The sequence below is a fragment of the Rhincodon typus genome, chromosome 7, assembly GCF_021869965.1.
Source record: "Rhincodon typus isolate 14 chromosome 7, sRhiTyp1.1, whole genome shotgun sequence".
Classification (NCBI taxonomy): domain Eukaryota; kingdom Metazoa; phylum Chordata; class Chondrichthyes; order Orectolobiformes; family Rhincodontidae; genus Rhincodon; species Rhincodon typus.
Window position 1 is genome coordinate 88,292,532 of NC_063338.1, and position 20,757 is coordinate 88,313,288.

Genomic DNA, 20,757 nt, shown 5'->3' on the forward strand with positions numbered 1-20,757 from the left:
GGTAAGTGGATTGACTATGCTAAGTTGCCCGTAGTACCAGGGATGTTTGGGTTAGACGTGGGAAATCAAGGGTAGGGGAATGGGTTTGGGTGGGATGCTCTTCAGAGGGGTGGTGTGGACTTGTTGGGCCAAATGGTCTGTTTCCACACTTTAGGGATTCTATGGCATCTGTATGTTGTGCCTGTATAGTATAAATAAATAAAATTTTGCAATCCACAAATGTGGAAAGTGTGAGAAAACAAAAACATAATTTGATTTCTTCAGTCATTGAAACCTATTGGTTCCAGTAAAAAAAATGATAGCTTTACATTTTCATTTGTTTATCAACAGTATGAAATGATTCCTCTGCTGTCAATAAATGCTGTAGTGTTCAGTTAGCACAGTAGCTGTTTTTTCTAATTCATAGGATGCCTACAGTGTAGAAACAGGCCATTCAGCCTATCGAGTCTACACTGGCCCCCTGACGTACATTCCACCCAGACCCACCTCCCTCTCACACTGCATTTCCCATGACTATTCCACCTGGCCTTCACATCCTTGGATGTGACATCCCTGGCCACATACCCTGAATATCTTTGGATATTGGAAGAAACTAGAACACCCAGCAGAAACCGACGCAGACATGGGAGAATGTGAAAACTGCACGCAGACAGTCGCCCAAGGATGGATTTGAACTTGGCTCCCCGGCTCTGTGAGGTAGCAGCGCTAACTGCTGTGCCGGCCCCGACTTTAAAACAGAAAGGAACACAATCCATACCTAAACTGATCTCTAATGAGAGTTTGCCCTTCTTCAGTTCCAGGGTGAGGTAATCTCCTCTTTGTCCCTCTCCGTGCAGAACCACTCCATCACTTTGCATTGTCTTGAACTTCAGGGAGATGATATCCTTTACAGTGGTCACGCTCTTCTGGTTGAATCTGTAGAGCATGGAGCTCTTCCCATCAAAGTCAGCAACATCCGATTCTGTGAAAGCAAACCTAGGTTGTCATCTCTCAGAAATAAGCTGTACATATTTCAGGGCAGTTATTGGAAACCCAGCCTCCCAGTTGTTTTCTGTGTGAAGCTAAATGCCAGAATTATCAGAGATGCACACAAGGCATACATATGCTGCTTGATTAGGAACAAAGATTATGGGAGGAATCAATTTGAAATGCTCTCATGGATGTTAGTTAGCTTCACACAGAAAACAAACTCATATCTTACCCTTTCACACTTTTTATCATAGCATTGTGAGTACTAAGGATGGGGATAATGTAAGTGAGGACAAACAGAAGATTTTCACAGTGACCATTATGAAAATGAGGATAAAAGAAGATAAAGATAAGAGTGAAGATAATTGAGGATTTTGACAATGTGGTGACTCACATGCTAATGTTCTGGGGACACGGGTGGTTGAGGGTGAGGACGAGTTCGGCTAAGCGGATGGGGGTGTCTGTGGTGGGGGACTGGTCGGGCCTGCGGGACAGGAAGAAGCGGAGGGCCTTTAGGCCATCTGTATGGGGAATGCAGGTGTATAGGGACTGGACGTCCATGGTAAAGATGAGGTGTTGGGGACCAGGGAATTGGAAGTTTTGGAGGAGGTGGAGGGCGTGGGTGGTGTCACAGACGTAGGTGGGGAGTTCCTAGACCAAGGGGGAGAAAATGGAGTCGAGATAGGTGGAGGAAGGTTCTAAGGACATGTTCCGCTGCAGCAGTAATTAATAGATCTGGAACATAAAGCTAATTTATGAAACGGCAACTATTAATGGTCATCGATCATTGTAAAAATGTACCTAATTCACTAAGGTTCCTTAGGGAGGAAAATCTGCCACCCTGCCTGGGCTTTCCAGTATGTGACTCCAGATCCACAACAATATAGTTGACTCTTAGATGCCCTTGAAACGGCCTGGCAAAATGACTCAGGCTAGGGCCAATTTGGGATGGGCAATAAATAAGGGCCTTGCCAGTGATGTCACATCTCATGAATGAATTAAAAGAAGAGTGCAAATGATTATGAAAGGAAAGACTGTGAAAGTAAGGATTGTGAGTGAAGATAGTGAGAGTGAGGATAATATAATACAAATAATCATTTAGGAGTGAGCATTTAGAGACAGCAGATTGCAGCTCTGATGATAATGTTAATGCAAATACTGAATGGGCTGATATTGAGACTACAATGAATTAGAATGTGGATTACATTGAGTAATATGCTCTGCAGCCTTGCAGAGTGCTGGATTCTTAGCTGGTTTTGGAGTTTTTGCTTTTCTCTGGTGCATTTGCTGTTGCCTATAACATTAACAGCTGTGTTTGTGTTTTTTGTCAGTCCTTGCTCCCTCGTGGATGTATTCTGTGGGGACTGTACTCCTGGTGAAAATCTGCTATTAATATTACTGCTGAGAATTTTAAGAAGGTAGCTCAGAGCTTTTAAAACGCTGTGGAAACTTGATTATTTGCCAACACAGGGTGATAATCAGCTCCTTGAAGGGCAATAGACATTGAAGAATAATTGAACACTTCTCCTGATTGCACAGAATGGCAAATTCTGACAAAACTGAAGACTGAAGAACCATCAGGGCATTACATCCATACAAAACAGAAATTGCTGGAGAAATTCAGCAGATCTGGCAGCATCTGTGGAAAGAAAGCAGAGTTGACATTTTGAGTTCAGTGACTCGTCAGCAGAACTGATGAAGAGTCACTGCACTTAAAATGTCAACTCTGATTTCTTGATTTGATTTGATTTTGATTTTATTGTCACGTGTACTCGAACACGAAAGTACAGGGGTACAGTGAAAAGTGTATAATGTCACCATAAAGGTACAGAATCTTAAGAACAAGGCAGAAGGGAAGAATAAAGTTAAAAGTTATAAGGCTAGTGTGAAACATACAAAATAAGGTTAAAAGTTACATTTTGGAAATCTTCTTAGTTTTGAGTAGAAAATAAAAGAAATAAAGCTGAAGTTCAACATTACAGTGCTTAGCCTCAATGGGACTGCACTTCAAGGACACCCACAGATGCTGCCAGACCTGCTGAGTTTCTCCAGCAATTTCCGTTTATGTTTCAGATCTCTAGCATTCACAGTTCATTGTTTTACACACAAGCAAAGCTGATTGATAAAGCAAATCTCTTTGGTTGCCTGCTGTTTAGGGGTATTCAGTTCTGGCTCACAAATAGCTTTCTCACCTCTGAATCAGCAGATTGTGAGTTCAAGTCTTGTTTGAGAAATTTGCATGTCCAATTCTAGTCTGATGGGGATGGCACAGAGAGAGCTAGGAAGGTAAGTGGTGAGGATGTCTCAAAAACTCTGCAGAGGGATGTAGACAGGTTAAGAGAGTGGGTAAAAAAGCTTGGCCAGTGGAATATAATGTGGGAAAATGTGATTTTATACATGTTGGCAGCAAGAAGAGAGGAGTTGCATATTATTTAAATGGGGAAAGACTGCGGAAGGCTACAGCACAGAGGAATTTGGGAGTTCTCATGCATAAATCACAGAAAACTAGCATACAAGCTCAGCAGGAAGTAGGGATGACAAATAGAATGTTGGCTTCTATTTCAAAGGGAATGGAGCATTAATATAGAGAAGTCTTACCAAGTCTATACAAGGCACCAGTTAAATAGGTTTGGCCTCTTATCGAAGGAAAAATATACTGCCATTGGAGGCATTCCAGGGAAGGTTCATTGGGCTAAATTAGGGATTGTCTTACAAGGAGGTTGAGTAGGTTGAATGTGTCCTCATTGGTGTTCACCAAAGATCCTCAGACAGTGCCTTCCAAATCCATGACCACTTCCATCTAGAAGGACAAGGGCAGCAGACATCTGGGAACACCACCACCTGTAAGATCCCTTCCAAGCCACTCACCATCCTGACTTGGAAATAATCACTGTTCCTTCACTGTCGCTGGGTTAAAATCCTGGAATTCCCTCCCCAAGGACATTGTGGGCCTAACTACAGTATGTGGACTGTAGCAGTTCAAGAAGGCAGTTCACCACCACCTTCTCAAGGGCAACTTGCGTCGGGCTATAAATGCTGGCACAGCCAGCAACGCCCACATCCCACAAATGAATAAAAAAAGGAAGTTGCTCTCCGTCGTCCAAGCTCTGGCATATCCAAACGTCCTTTACCTGCATGTCTCATGTCTCAGAGTATTTCCAGTTGCAGTTTGTTGCTCCTAGTTCTTTGCTGTTTACACATTTAGCACCCATGCTTCAGAGAGTGACAGAAAAAGCCAGAGGAGATGAGGTGAGTCAGAAAATACTTGGTGAAAGTCATGTTAAACTCAGATCTAATAAGCTTATGCTTGGAGCAGGATGGGAAGAGTTCACTGCTTTGGCAACATGGGAAAAAATGGCCTGTTCTCCGAGTGTAAAATAAATCTTCAGTCTTGGTCTCAGTTTGATATGGTGCTGATTGTGAATAAGAAACAAACACTGGAAAGCTATGAAAAGACAATATAACTTAGAAGAAAATAAATTGCTTCTGAACAGCAGTGTCACAGCTAGAGGGCATGAAGAGAAATCCCAAGTAAACTGTATTCTCTATTTTGGGTTTAAATTCTGTTTCTTTTAAAAATGGACAGCATTGCTGGAATCACAAGATGACTAAAGCTGACCATGTGATCATATTTCCAGCAGCTTCTGAACCCCCACCATCCCCAGCCCCACTGTTGAATTGCATACATATTCTAGCTACAACTGACATAAAAGGGTAAGAGCTGTCTCTAAAGCCAACTCGAAACAAAGGAAAATTCCCAAGAAACAAATGCAGAAAATGTTGGACAAACTCAGCAAGTCTGACTGTTTCTCCAGCATTTACTGTGCTTGTTTCATATTGACAGCATCTGCAGTATTTTGGCTTTTATTTGAGCAGAGTACTTCAAGATCCATTATGTTAAAATGAACGCCAAGATTTTTACAATTGCTGTCTCTCAATGCAAACTCTGATGGGGAAGGCAATACTTCACTGTCAGGTTAATGACCTTCTAGTTAACCTGCAGAAATGGGCCTTCAGCACCTGAGTGCCTATCCTTGTCGCATGACTGAAATTGGAGCAGTTTGCAGGAGGTTCACTAGATTGATCCCAGAGATGAGGGGTTTGTCGTATGAAGAGAAATTGAACAGTTTAGGCTACACTCTCTGGAATTTAGAAAAATGAGGGGAGATCAAATTGAGGTATTTAAGATAAGAAAGGTGTAGATAAAATAAACGTGCAGTGGATGCTCCCTCTTGTGGGGCATTTGAGGATGAACGGTCATAGTCTTAGAATAAGTGGCAGCAAACTTAAAACAGAGTTGAGGAGAAACTACTTCTCCCAAAGATTTGTGAATCTGTGGAAGTCACTACTCCAAAGTGTGGTGGATGCTGGGATGCAAGTAAGTATAAGAAGGAGTTAGACAGATTTTTGATTGGTAATAGGTTGAAAGGTTATGGGGAGAAGGCAGGAAAATGGGGGTGAGGAGCATATCAGCCATGATCGAATGGCAGAGCAGACTTCAATGGGCTGAAAGGCCTAATGCTGCCCCTATATCTTATGAACTGTTGAACTATTTAAATACACAACTCTGGGATTCTAAGTCAGTTGCTGTTTGACCTTCAGAGGGAGAGTAGGACGACAGGCTGGACTGGCAGTCTGTTTTAAAAACTCCACCTCTGTCTTCAAGTTACTAGCTCAAAAGATGTCTACACTTTGCCCACAAGAAATAAATTTCTGGGCCCAGCTCAATGAGGAAACTATTATTGGACAGTGACCTCCAGGACATTTTAAATCATGTGGATTGATTGTCAGGACTGAAATGCAGTTCTGAAGGAGGGTCACTGGACTTGAAACATTAACTCTGTTTTCTCTCCACAGATGCTGCTAAACCTGCTGAGTTTCTCCTGCAAAATCTGTTTTTGCTTGTTTCAGATCTCCAGAATCCATAGTTCTTTGTTTCTTTTTTAGTATGCCTGGGCTTATCTAAAACTGTAATTTATAAGTTATCATCTGTCCTGGCCAATCTTTCCTGATCTTTAGTGCTCGTTGTGTGGGTGTGTAGTTGAGCAGCTCCCTCACATTTTAAGTGTGTTTGTTAATAAACGGTACCTCCAAATTCATCTTAAAAGTTTTTTGTTGTGGGTTTATTTCAAAAACTGGAACCAGAGTTTTGGGGGCACTACACCCTTTGGCTCACCTTAGCAATGGACGGGAGTTACAAGAATACGGAAAGGGATAAATCAAACAATATCTCACTGTCTTGGGCATAACAGGGAAAAAGCAATCATAATTTAAATTCACAACTATTCCTCTTTGATCGTGACTGTGGCCTTTGTGGTGTGGTTGAACCATAGCCAAACAAGAAAATGCTATGTGACTGGAATTGCTAAAAGTGAGAAATGTCACCTATCATGGACTAAGGTTGTAGAAAAATAGGCCATTCAGCTCATCACGTCTGTGTATCTTTTATCAAAGAGCAATTTAATTATCTGTCTTCGAGGGGCTATTCCCTATATCCTCTTCTTTAATTTGTCCATCAATGGCTTCCATTTAGTTAATTTCCATTACAGTATCAGATAAAGTCATGATATTTCCCTTGCCTCACTGTAAGGCTGCTCTGTCATGATAAAGAATCAACCAATGGTGGTGGTTTAACTTGAGTGTCAGTACACCTAAGGTCAGTGCAAAGGTTGAGAGGGAGAACCCTTAACTATAATCTCAACCAGCAGCGGGAATTGAACCCATGTTTCTAGCATTGTGCTGTATTTTTTATTGATTCATGGGATGAGGGTGTTGCTGGCTAGGCCAGCATTTATTGTCCATCCCTAATTGCCCAGAGGCCAATTAAGAGTCAACCAAATTGTTTGGGGTCTGAAGTCACATGTAGGCCAGACCAGGTAAGGATGGCAGTTTCCTTCTCTAAAGGACATTAGTGAACCAGAACATTGACAATGTATTTGCAGTCATCATTCGACTCTTAATTCCAGATTTTTTTACTGGTGCAATGTGAATCCAGGTCCCCAGAACATTACCTGGGTCTCTGGTTTGACAGTCTAGCAATAATACTATAAGGGTATCACTTCTCCCTGCAAATAAGCCGTCCAGCCAGCTGAGCTAACCAACCATCGGGTCATGGAGTCCAAATCCTTTTTGTTTTCACTTTGATTTCAAGACCAAAATATTAACTGTGTCAAGAAAAACCTTCCTCACATCACTTCTGCTTAATCTTCTAATCATCTTAATTCTGCACATTCTGGCTATTAATACTTCAGCCATTGGAAACAGTTTATCTTTATTTACTCTGTATTAAACTTGAATGATTTTAAGCACTTCACACAAATCTCTTCTTGGCCCGCTCTGCTCTAAGAAGAATAATTATAGCTTCTCCAATCTATTTACGTGACTGTAATCCCTCATCCTTGAAACTGTTCTAGTAAATCTCTCCTGCAAACCCTCCAGAGCCTTGGTGTCCTTCCTGAAGTTTAATGCCCACAATATTCCCCGCATAAGCCAAATTCAAATAGGCTCAGTACAACTTTCTGGCTTTCACAGTCAATTCCTCTGTTTATTAAAGCCATGGTTTGATGCTTTGTTAACCAATTTTGTAATCTCTCCTGCTGTTTCCAAAGATTTATGCACAAGTACCTACAGGTCTCTTTGTTCATGCAGCCACTTTTAAATTGTATGTTTAACTTATATTGTCATTTCTGTTCTATCCCAGTTTCCTGTATTGGATTTTATTTGATGTCGTCTGCCCATTCCACCAATCTGTCCTTGTCATTAGAGGTTACTACTGTCTTCCTCACTGCTTAGGACACTTGCAAGCTTCGTTAACACTCCATACATTTTGAAATTGTATCAAGTCCAAGCCAATAACACATGTATTATAGCATACAGTGCTCTTAGTACTGAGTCCTGGGTTTATGAGTTCCAGGATATTGACCCAATGACACCGAAGAAATGCTGATACATTTCCAAGTCAAATTGGTGAGTGGTTTGGACAGAAACTTGTAGTTGGTGGTGTTCCTATACATCTGCTGCTCTTGCTTATCTCGGTCATCATGGTGTGGCTTTGGAAAGTGCTGTCTAAGGAGCCTTGGTGAGTTTCTACATCTTAAGATGATACACACTGCTGGTTCAATGAACAAGTGAACAAATGAAAAAGTACAGCACAGGAACAGGCCCTTCGGCCCTCCAAGCCTGTGCTGACCATCATGCCCTAATTAATCTAAAAACAAACCTGCCATTTTTTGATCCATATCCCACTATTCCCTCCCTAGTTATGCACCAATCCAGATGTCTCTTAAATGTCTTCAATGTGCCCGCTTCCACCACCTCTTCCGGCAGTGCATTCCAGGCTGCTACCACTCTCTGCATGAAAAACTTCCCTCACACATCTCCCTTAAACTTTCCCCCTCTGACATTGAACCTGTACCCCTTGTAATTGAAACTTCAACCCTGGGTAAAAAACGACTTCTGACTATCCACCCTATCTATGCCTCTCATAATTCTGTAGACCTCTATCAGGTCTCCTCTCAGCCGCCGTCTTTCCAGTGAAATCATTCTTAGTCTTTTTAACATTTCCTCACAGTCAATAAATACCATGCAATGATGGTGGAGGGAGAGGATGTGTGAGGATGTGGTGCTGATCAAGTGAGTTGCCTTGTCCTGGATGGTGTCAAGCTTCTTGAGTGTTGTTGGATCTGCACTCATCCAGGCAAGTGGGGAGTCATCCATCACACTCCAGATTAGCGCCTTGTAGATGGTGTACAGAATTTGAGGAATTGTCAGGAGCTTCCTGACAAATCTTTCTGTACCACATCATTCTATGATTTGAGACAACAAGGTGTAGAGCTGGATGAACACAGCAGGCCAAGCAGCATCAGAGGAGCAGGAAACCTGATGTTTTGGGTCTAGACCCTTCTTCAGAAATGGTTCTATGATTTTTTGATTTTACGTAACAGTAGATATGATACCACCAAAAGAAAGAAGTGCCAGAGAATGGAAGTGGTGACTACAAAGGTACTGATAGGGAGGGGAATGAGACTCAGTGGGCAGAAAGGCCCCATGGATTGAAAGCAGAAAAGATAGAATTTGATTATCAAGGGTTCTCCTTTTGCCAACCACTAAGGGGTGTACATGAACTTGACAACACACCCTCAATATAAACATTGGAACTCCTGACTGAATCAGAAATCATCATTGGAATCACAAAACAGTGCCTGCTTTATGACACAGTAGATTAGTTTAAACTTCACTGCTACCTAAAGAATGAGTTCATGAATAAGATAATCAAGTATAATATGATATTCAGTGGCATTTTTGCCCACTATTTTTTCACTAAGAACTGTCCTCAAATCCAACACAAATTGAGCTGATTAAAGCTTCTCCCTCTCAGCTGTCTACAAGAATCTTAACCCAAATTAATTTGGACAGTCTCAATCCAGTTCCTAATAGATATGAGTCCACAGTGCAACACTGCCCATAATTCAGCAATAATTCACTAAATTGACATCACTGCTGGAAGACTGCTGGAATGGAAATTCTTCACTGTTTTCGAGCTCTGGGCTGTTTGCAGTTTGGGCTTAAGTCATAGTGTGGACAGTGTCTACAAAGCCTGTCCATTATCTGCCATGAGATTCCATGGGCAAGTACATAACTATCCCTTTCATCTCAGTGAAACAGCACAGCGGCTACATATATCTGAAGACCTGAGAAATCGGAGGATCTTTCCTACAAAACAGAGAATGCTGACAAGTGACTAATGGAGGATTGAGGGCATTGAAACTTTGAAGGGGTTTGCAAGGTAGACTTGGAGAAGGCAATCTTAATTATGGGGATGGCCTGGACTAAGGACCATAAATAAAGCAAAGCCACAAATGAACTCAATTAGGAATTCAGAAAAATCCTCATTCTTCAAAAAGTGGCACGAGTGTGGAACTTGCTACCAGAAAGAGTATGAGGCAAATAGCGTATATGCATTTAAGTGAGAGATACCGCAGTGGCATTATGAATGCACATACATACGTATAATCTTAGAGCAGGCAATAAGCATTTACCTGTTATGCCAATTCATAAGGTAATGGTCGAATTCATTGTATCCTCAACCCCACATTTCTGCCTACTTTGATAATCGTTCACCCGCTCGCTTAACAAGAATCTATTGCCCCTTCCTTAAAAAGTATTCAAAGGCTCTGCTTCCACTGCCTTTTCAAGAAGAGCCTTCCAAAGACTCATGACCTTCTTAGAGAGAAAAGATAACTCTTCATCTCTGTCTTAAATTGGTGACCCCTGGTTTCTAAACAGTGACCCTGCCAACTCTAGATTCCGTCACAAGAGGCGGAGGCGCTGTTGTTGGACTGGGGTGGACAAGATCAGAAGTCACACAACATCAGGTTATATTCCAGCAGGTTTATTTGAAATCAAGCTGCCCCTTCATCAGGTAAAATGAAGAAAAGCAACGGCTGAATGGTAAGTGAAGGGGATGTGTTATACTCATGTGATACTTGTGTGACTCGGCCAATGTTGTCTGCCTCATACACTGTCGGCAATGATGCCCCGAGACATGGTATATTGGTGAGACCATGCAGACGCTGTCGCAAAGGATGAATGGATAGTACACAACAATCGCCAAACAGGGATGTTCCCTCCCAGTCAAGGAAATACTTCAGCGGTCAAGAACATTTAACCTATGATCTTTGGGTAAGTGTCCTCCAGGGTGACCTTTGAGATACACAACAACACAGAATCACCGAGCAGGAACTGATAGCCAAGTTCTGTACCCATGAAGGCACCTCAGCCGTGATCCTGGGTTCATGTTGCGCTACATGCAACGCCACCACACTGTTCTGTATTTGTAAAATTTTCCATACTGTCCTGTTTTAACACCACCATCTTGATAACTTGTTACAATCTCTTCGCCTTAATTAGTTTGTACAGTTTTGGATTACTTGTTACTTTGGTTAGACCCTCGGCATGCGACTCTTATACCTAGCATGTTATTTCAGCCACAAAAACAGAGTTGCTGGAAAAGCTCAGAACTAAGGAAGGGTCACCGGCCCTGAAACGTTAACTCTGTTTTTTCCTTTACTGATGCTGCCAGACCTGCTGGGCTTTTCCAGCAACTTTGTTTTTGTTCCTGATTTACAGCATCCACAGTTCTTTCAGTTTTTGTTTATGTTATTCCAGCCATTTGGTTTGTCTTCAGCACCACCTTCTTTTCAACTTTTGTGTAATTATCTCTCTGCCTCAATTAATTGGTTTATAGGTCATGCCCTTCATTTACTATTCAGCTGTTGGCACTTTACCTACACCATCTGACACTTTTGATCACCTGTAGACACTTATTATTCAGCCTACGGGCACTCCACTCACACCATTTATATGATCTTTTGCTCTCTCTGCCCATTCATCTTTCTGCCTATAAATTCTGTGCCTGTATGCTTTTCTTCACGTCCCCTGATGAAAAGGCACCTGTCTGACTATAACTTGGTGTTGTGTGACTTCTGACCCTCTCACCAGAGGAAACATCAATTCCGAATCTATCCTGTCAAGCTCCTTCAAGAACTTATTTGTTTCAATCAAGTCAGCTTTTTGTATTTTAAATTCCAATGGATACAGCTTAGACCCTACAATGTTCCCTCATAAACTCATTTCAGCTATCAGTCTACTTAATCTCTTCTGGACTACTTCCAATATGTTAGCATATTTCCTTAAATAAAATTCACGCACACACACACACACGTTGAATAAAACTTCTAACGCATGTTCATTCCGATGATCTTTGATGGTTTGATTTTCCAGAATATTATTTAGCTAACACGGCTTTAAATGTTTGCTGAAACTGTTCAATCTGCAATTTTTTTTAATCTCTTGACTTATTTTCATGGTTGCCCGGCGAAAAGTGTAATGAAGCTAATTTTGAAAACAATATATAGAAAATTAGAAGAGCAGGATGAAAGACAAGTTGGCATCTTTTGTTTTGAAGGAAAGGTATCCTTTCTGTCTTGTTGACACACTAATATTCAACATACCACAATAACACCTATCATATTGCGATCAATGATCAATTCTGTGGTTTTGTGTGACACAGAGAATAAGAATCCTTAAGATTGTTTTTGTTAGATTGTAGGAAGACAGTCAGGTTTGCAAAGGAGCAATGCCAAGATTATGTCTCTAGCTGGAGAAAGAAAGCATGATTGCGTGGTTCATTTCCACAGTTGTCTACAGCCTAAAGATAATGGCTTAGACTTTCTGTTCAGTTGCTATGTCAGTTTGGATAGGAGTTGCGCATACAAAGCAGGTGGAATCCCTTATCCGAGCAGGCTCGGAAGGAATTGTCTGGGAAATTGACAATTCTGTTGGACAATTCCTCTACGTTTGAAAACTCCTGACAATGTCCACTTAAATCAGAGAAATCGGAGGATTCCAATGAAATTAAGTAAATAATTATTCAGAAAATGCCTTCATACCTAAGATGGCGCTATAAGTGGCAACTTGTAAACTTTTCACTGTACTAATGTGAGTATATGAGACAATAAAGCTAATTCAGTTCAGTTCAAATTACTTTTTTAACTCCCGAGTAACTATTCAACTAGCCTCCAAGTTAACTCTCACATCTGCAGCACATGTCCTCAAGACCACATACACCCAACACCCCCAAACCCTAACCTGATACCCCTTCTCTCCAGACACTGCCACTGTACCCTGGATCTGCTCCACACATACCCCACACTGGACCTGTTCTCTGCTCCCCCTTCCTCCATTCCAGACCTGGCCATCTTCATTGTTTCAGGACTAAACTGCCTTCATAACCCCTCCAACCCCACTACCCTCCCCATCCCGGGACCAGTACCTTGCTTGCACTGCTCTGGACACACTTTCCTCTCCTCTGAACTTGATCTGCCTTCAACCATGATTCCCACCCCTCTACTTCACCTATGGGATTAAATCAAAATCCCCTGCTACTATATACAACACCTACCCTCCACTGCCAGATCCCAAATCTCCCACCCATCTGGTCCCATGCCAAACACTGCATCACTCTCCTGCCTCCTGTTGTTATCTTGCCCCTGAACCCTACCCTCCTTCCTCTGCCCATTTGGCATTCTAGGTGTACTACCTACATCATTCTGCTCATTTGCAGCCTACCTTACCTGGCATCCTACTCCCGACTCACCCAGCATCCTATACACATAACATCTTACCCATTTGGCACCATACCCACGTTGACCCCTTCCCCCTACCCACCTGGCGCACTTTCTCATCCAACACCCTCCTCATCTGACACCTTAACCCCTTACCCCTCTGGCATCCTACCCTCTGGTCACCCCTCATCTCTGGAAATATGGCTTTGTATTGCTGAAGGATCCTTGATTGCAATGTCAGATGTACAGAGCTCTGTCCTTTCACAAAAAAGCCTGGGCAGAGTGGCAACCTGAAAAATCTGACTCATTGTCTGTATCTGAATTTCAATTGAGTTAAATAGAGGGAAACTGTAAGTTGTGACTGTAAGTTGTGAATGGAAACAAATTTAATACATCAGAAAAAACTAGATAAGCATGCAAGGGAGAAAGAATCCAAAGGATATTCAGATAGTTTTCACAAAAGAGAGATTGGAGGTCACACGTTTGCCTCAGTAATGTCACCATTGACCAGTTAAAATAGTGTATTTGTAACTGCTCGATTCATACAATTATTATATACATAATAATCCAGATATAACTGTGCATATGAGCAACAGTTTATTGTTGGAATAGGGATCTGATTCAGAGAGCTATTGTAGCACTCTGGTAAGAAGTGAGTTTCAGAAATCCACAGCAGTAGCTATAATAAGCTGACTGTGAATAATCAAAGAAGTCAGTTATACCACACACTTTGCATTGCTAGAAGGAGCTAAACTTTGATTGCTTCAGTTTTACATCTCCTGAAGGAAAAAAATCTGAAGTGTCTCCTCAGCACATGCTCAGGGATTGCTAATCAATAGGGAAATCAAGCTTATGGGGTAAAGGGCAGGTTGGTGGATGTGAGGAGTGCTGGATCAACTGTGATGAGGCAGACTCAAGGGGCTGAATGGCCTACGCCTGTTACTATTACTTATGGTCTCATAGTCTGTGAAATAAGGCCCAACGTCTGTTTCTGCTATACGGGAAGAATAACAGAACATTGAATTTTATCCATAGAAGGAAGGCCAGTCACTTGAGTCCTAGCTGTTTAAGAAATAAACTTTCATATACATATCAACTTTTACAACTCAAAGTGTTTTAGAGGAGATTAAGTACCTTGGAAGCATAGTCCTTGGTGCAATATAGGAATGTTGTCTGCTGATTTGAATGCAGCAGAGAGATAATAATCAGATCATTAATTTTATTTGAGGTGGCTAAGGGGCAAATCTTAACCAGGCAGCTGGGAACACACCCTTGGTCTTCTTTGGACGAGGACAGGAGATCTGTTAGGTTCACCTTAGAGGGCAGACGTGTCTGTTATTCAATATATTTCAAACAATTTCTCACTGGAGTGTTGGAGGTTGAAGAGTGACCTTATTGAGGTTTATAAAATCATGAGGGGGATAGATAAAGGTATTTGAATGACAAGGATATTTTCCCTAGGGTGGGGAAGTTCAAAACTAGGGTGCATATTTTTTCAGGTGAGAGGAGAAAGAATTAAAAAGGACAAGAGGGGCAACTTTTTTGCACAGAGTGTGATTCATGTGTGGAATGAATTGCTAGAGGAAGTGGTGAAAGCAGGTACAGTTATGATGCTTCAAAGATATTTGGATAAGTTCATGAACAGGAAAGGCTTAGAAGGATATGGGCCAAATGCAGACAGTTTAGTTTGGGAACATGGTTAGCATGGGCTAGTTGGACTGAATGGTCTGTTTCCATGCTGTATGACTCCATGACTGCATTTCACAAAGTTACTTCACTGCTTATAAAAAGTGTTGAGAGCACTATTCCACCAAGTCCCCCACTCAGAGTAGTTCTGCCTTTTGGACAAGGCATTAAAGTAACGCTCTGACTGCTCACTCAAGTGGAAATAAATGAACCCTGGACAAATATTTTTTGGAACACGGAGTTCTCCAAAGTATCCTGCCAATATTTATTCTTCCCCCGAAAGCACTGAAACAGAGTTTTCTGATTATCATCACACTACTGTTTGTGAGAGGTTTCTGTGCACAGATTGGCTGCTGTTTTTGGTGGAATGCAATGTGACTGCACTTGAAAGGTACTCAACAGGCTGGAAATTGTTACAGAGATAGTAGGAACTGCCAACGCTGGAGAATCTGAGATAACAAGGTGTAGAGCTGGATGAACACAGCAGGCCAAGCAGCATCAGAGGAGCAGGAAAGCCGACGTTTCGGGTCTAGACCCTTCTTCAGAAATGGGAGAGGGGAAGAGGATTCTGAAATAAATCGAGAGAGAGAGGGAGGCGGATAGAAGATGGATAGAGGAGAAGATAAGTGGAGAGGAGACAGACAGGTCAAGGAGGCGGGGATGGAGCCAGTAAAGGTGAGTGTAGGTGGGGAGTTAGGGTGGGGATTGGTCAGTCCAGGGAGGCCAGACAGGTCAAGGAGGCAGGATGAGGCTGGTAGGTAGGGGATGGGGGTGGGGCTTGAGGTGGGAGGAGTGGATAGTTGGGACAAAGCACAGGTTAGGGAGGCGGGGACAAGCTGGGCTGGTTTTGGGACTTTGAAAATCTCCCCTCCACTGACCGCATCCCAAAACCAGCCCAGCTCGTCCCCGAGATAGTAGGAACTGCAGATGCTGGAGAATCTGAGATACCAAGGTGTAGAGCTGGATGAACACAGCAGGCCAAGAAGCATCAGAGGAGCAGGAAAGCCATCCCCTATTCCCAATTCCTTCGCCTCCGCTGCATCTGCTCCCAGGATGAAGCATTCCACTCCCGTACATCTCAGATGTGCTCGTTTTACAAGGACCGCAACTTCTCCCCCTCAGTGGTCAAGAACGCCCTTGACTGTGTCTCCTGCATTTCCTGCAACTCATCCCTCACAACCCCTCCCCGCAATAACAACCAAAACAGAATCCCCCTCGTCGTCAGGTACCACCCCACCAACCTCCAGATCCAACGCATCATCCTCCGACACTTCCGCTATCTGCAATCCGACCCCACCACCAAAGACATTTTTCCCTCCCCACCCTTATCTGCATTCCGGAGGGACCACTCTCTCTGGGACTTCCTTGTCCACTCCACACTCCCCTCCAGCCCCACCACACCCGGCACTTTTTCCTGCAACCACAGGAAGTGCTACACCTGCCCCTACACCTCCCCCCTCACCCCCATCCCAGGCCCCAAGAAGACTTTCCACATCAAGCAGATGTTCACCTGCACATCTGCTAATGTGGTATACTGTATCCGCTGTTCCCGTTGTGGCCTCCTCTACATCGGGCAAACCAAGCGGAGGCTTAGGGACCGCTTTGCAGAACATCTACGCTCGGTTCGCACTAAACAACTGCACCTCCCAGTCACGAACCATTTCAACTCCCCCTCCCATTCCTCAGACGACATGTCCATCCTGGGCCTCCTGCAGTGCCACAACAATGCTACCCGAAGGTTGCAGGAACAGCACCTCATATTCTGGTTGGGAACCCTGCAGCCCAATGGTATCAATGTGGACTTCACAAGCTTCAAAATCTCCCCTCCCCCTACCGCATCCCAAAACCAGCCCAGCTTGTCCCCACCTCCCTAACCTGTCCTTCCTCCCACCTATTCCCTCCTCCCACCTCAACCCCCACCCCAATCTCCTACCTACTAACCTCATCCCACCCCCTTGACCTGTCCGTCCTCCCTGGACTGACCTATCTCCTCCCTAACTCCCCACCTACACTCACCTTTACTGGCTCCATCCCCGCCTCTTTAACCTGTCTGTCTCCTCTCCATCTAACTTCTCCTCTATCCATCTTCTATCCGCCTCCCCCTCTCTCCCTATTTATTTCAGAACCCCCTTCCCCTCCCCCATTTCTGAAGAAGGGTCCAGGCCCGAAACATCAGCCTTCCTGCTCCTCTGATGCTGCTTGGCCTGTTGTGTTCATCCAGCTTTACACCTTGTTATCTAGGCTTGAAATTGTGTTGGGATGCCATGAGCTTGTGATAGGTACTATATAAATGCATGTTATTTCTTTCAATTTTCTTCAACTGTGGCCAGATCATGTAAAACAAATCACAATCTTCACGATGTCTGAAGAGGAGCAGAAAGGTGTGTCTATCAATGGATAACATCTATACTGCCTTTTGGATTGGAGATTTTTTGTAAAAACTGCTTACATAACATCAACAGCTGTCGACATCAACACCACAAAGGTGGTGGTCCCCATGAAGCAATGTGGCTTATTCCTGAAGCTAAAGCTGTACAAATGCAAAAGTTCCATCTTTTTTCAAGTGTCCTCCTCCTAGCCTTACTGCTTTCTTCACCTCCTATCTATCCCTGATCTGTTTTTCCTCTGTGAAATTGTAAATGCTTTACTGATGAAGGGTGTGCAGATTTTGTTACACTCAGCCAACAGAGATGACCTCCCTCCCAATTTCCCCCAGACCTCCTGAAAATATTCTTCAATGTTGGCTGGACAATCAGCTCTGAAAGCTAAACTGCATGCTCAAGGGATTTCAACATTTGCCAAGATCTGCAAATTATAAAATGCAGATTTTCTTGAGTACAATAGGTCTTCCTTTCTGAAATGAAAGAGAGAAAATCCCTATTTAACTCATCTTTTGAGGACTTCATGGCACGTAAGTTATCTGTCAAATCGCACAAAGGCAGGAACTGGCATGAGAGGTGTAATGAAAAAAAAAATGAACTGTTCTGTTACTATATCTTGACAAGCTCACTAATCATATTCAGTACTAACAAGAGGAATGGGTAATTATTCTGTCACGATGGATTCAGCTGCTAAATGAAGATGTAAAGAAATACCAACAATAAATGAAGTTATTACTCACCTGACTGACTTTCCTCATTAAAATCAATAAGAAAAGCCATCAGGCCACTTCAATCCTTACCTCATCCTCAGGATTTATCAACTTAGCCTGTGTCCGCAACACACTTTGTCATTGTTCTGATCATGTCTACCATTATTTTACCATTATCAATGATGATATTGAAAGGGAAATAATCCTCACTGGGGACCATGGTCCAGGACCAGTAGGCCAGCCGACTGCAGATGACATCGCTGTAGCACCCTATCCTGACCTGAAAATTACAAATATCAGAAGTTGGGGTTGGAGGGGTTACACACAACAAGTGAGAGTGAGTGTAGGACAGCCCATGAGCTGAATGTTATACAGGGTGTGGAGATGCCAGTGTTGGATTGGGGTGGACATTTCTGACACTATGCAGGGTTGGGGTGTAAGGGATGAGAGGTTGCCCAGGAGACAACTGGATTGGCTGAGTCCAGAGGCGAGCATAGTCCTTGATGAGAGTTTTAGCTGTATATGGATACATAGAAACTGGCAGCTGAACAAAAAGCAAAAAGACCAATCTAAAATCTCTTCCACCTGCCTGGTATTCAGATGAATGGAACAGGTAAGGAAGGGAGAGAGAGAGAGAGACAATGTTGTGGAGTTGCAATAGGCAGCATTAGTGATGGAAAGGATAGAGAAATGAGAAGCTTAGCACAAGATCAAATGCAACAACCAAGTCACCAACATGGTTCAATGTGAGACATTGATTAGGTTGGAAGCTGGAAATTAGTGACAAGGATATAAAGTTCATGCTGAGCAATAAGGAAAATCAGTTGGACTTCCTAAAGCTAATTGGAGTAAACTGCAGCTCATTTTGGATTAAATGCACACCTTGGGTGGTATCTTGTTTCTCCCCCCATGGCAAATTTGTTGAGGAGCAGGCATTTAACTGGACAGGTGGCTACAGGGTTAGGACCACCTTCATTTAGTCTGTGGTAAGAAGGACCTGTGGAGGGACTACATTCCTGCCATCAATTGAAGCCTTTAAATGGAAAATTAATGCCCATTTAAGAGCCTCATAGTGTTGGCACTGGTGTTAATCAAATGACAGGGACCATTCAGGGAGCACAACAAGCACTATGAGATAGTAAGAACTGCAGTTGCTGGAGTCAGAGATAACACAGTATGGAGCTGGAGGAACACAGCAGGCCAGGCAGCATCAGAGGAGCAGGAAAGTTGACGTTTCGAGTTGGGACCCTTCTTCAGAAATGACCCCATTTCTGAAGAAGGGTCCCGACCTAAAACGTCAACTTTGCTGCTCCTCTGATACAACAAGCACTATTGTATTTCGAAACAGAAGATGCTGGCAAAGCTCGACAGGCCTGGCAGCACCTGTGAAGAAAAATCAGAGTTAACGCTTGGCCTGGAGTCTGTGCAATAACACAACATTCCCAATTTACCTTTTAAGGAATGAAAATCCCCTCCAGATAACATGCACAAAAATAGATGCATTTCAGTTCACAATTAGACAACACTCCTGATGGACATAGGACACTTATCATGATTTGGTGGCGTAGCTTCAGTCTGCAGTGTCCAGTATGGTATGGCGAATGGAGTAGTATCATTTGAAATAGATGTGTAATATCTAAGGAAAGATATTATTTCATTGGAGCTAGTACAGAGAAGGTTCACTGGGATGATCCCTGGTATGAAGTGATTCTCTTGTGATCAAAGGCTAAACAGATTGGGACTACGTCAAACATGATGTCTTTTGTATCTGAATCATCATCATGTCTGAAGGGTAGTTGATTGTTGGATATGTTGCCCATATCTTTGTAGGATTTGACTATTGCTTGAAACAATGTCATATGAACCAGGCTGACACAATAATGTAATACTAATCTGTTCATATGAAAATCATGATACTTTCACCTCGGTCAGGAAAGAATAACTGCTTGTCGATCACGCTCTTGTACCATTTTCTCCTGTTTTCACAGTGAAGCATCATGTCCATGTGTTGGTTGATGAGGAGAGAACTGTGTGACCTGTCACCCAATCACTGCTCGTGAGGGTAGATCACTGCCTTGAGAGGTACCATATAGGTTTAGGACCGATATCTATGATAGATTCAGCAATTAGACATAACATTGGCAAATGGAGTATAATGTGGAGTATAATTTGGTTGCTCATTTTGGAAGGCAGAATAAAAGAACAGAACGTTACTTAAATGGAGAGAAACTACAGAAAGCTGCAACACAAAGGGACTTGGGGTACTTATGCATCAAACACAGGGTGCAGCAGGTAATCAGGAAGGTAAATGGAATGTTGATCCTTATTTCAAGGGGGTTGGAGTATAACAGTCGGGAAGTCTTACTGTAACAATACGAGGTGCTGGTGAGACCATATCCGGAATACAGTTTTGGACCCTTTATCTAAGGGAAGATATTACCTCACTAGTGCACAGAGGGTTCACAAGGATGATACCTGGTATGAAGGGATTCTCTTATGAGCAAAGGCTAAACAGGTTGGGACTCTACTCGCTTGAGTTTAGAAGAATGAGAGGTGATCTCGTTGAATCATATAGGATTCTTAAGGGGTTTGACAGGGTAAATGCTGAGAGGATGTTTCCCCTCATGGGACAGTCTAGGAGCAGAGGGCATAGCCTCAGAATAAAGATGGGGGAGTAAGCAATTTAAGACTGAAATGAGAAGATTTATTTTCTCTCAGAGTATTGAGTATCTTTGGAACCCCTTGCTACAGAGAGCTGTGGGGCAGAATCCCTGTAGACATTTAAGGCTGGGATAGATAGATTCTTGACCAGTAGGGGAATCAAGGGTTACAGGGAAAGGGCAGGAAAGTGGATGTGAAAAATGGCAGATCAGCCATGATCCTATT

At 42.9% G+C, this 20,757-nt stretch overlaps 1 protein-coding gene across 1 annotated transcript in view; it reads right to left on the reverse strand.

The window, feature by feature from the left end:
- Window positions 1-20,757, reverse strand: part of LOC109936326 (contactin-associated protein-like 5) — a 767,761-nt gene that overhangs the window by 486,380 nt on the left and 260,624 nt on the right. The window contains exon 4 of the mRNA XM_048599257.1: window positions 758-961. Within this exon, the coding sequence (XP_048455214.1) occupies window positions 758-961 (204 nt within the window). The remainder of the gene's footprint in view (window positions 1-757; window positions 962-20,757) is intronic.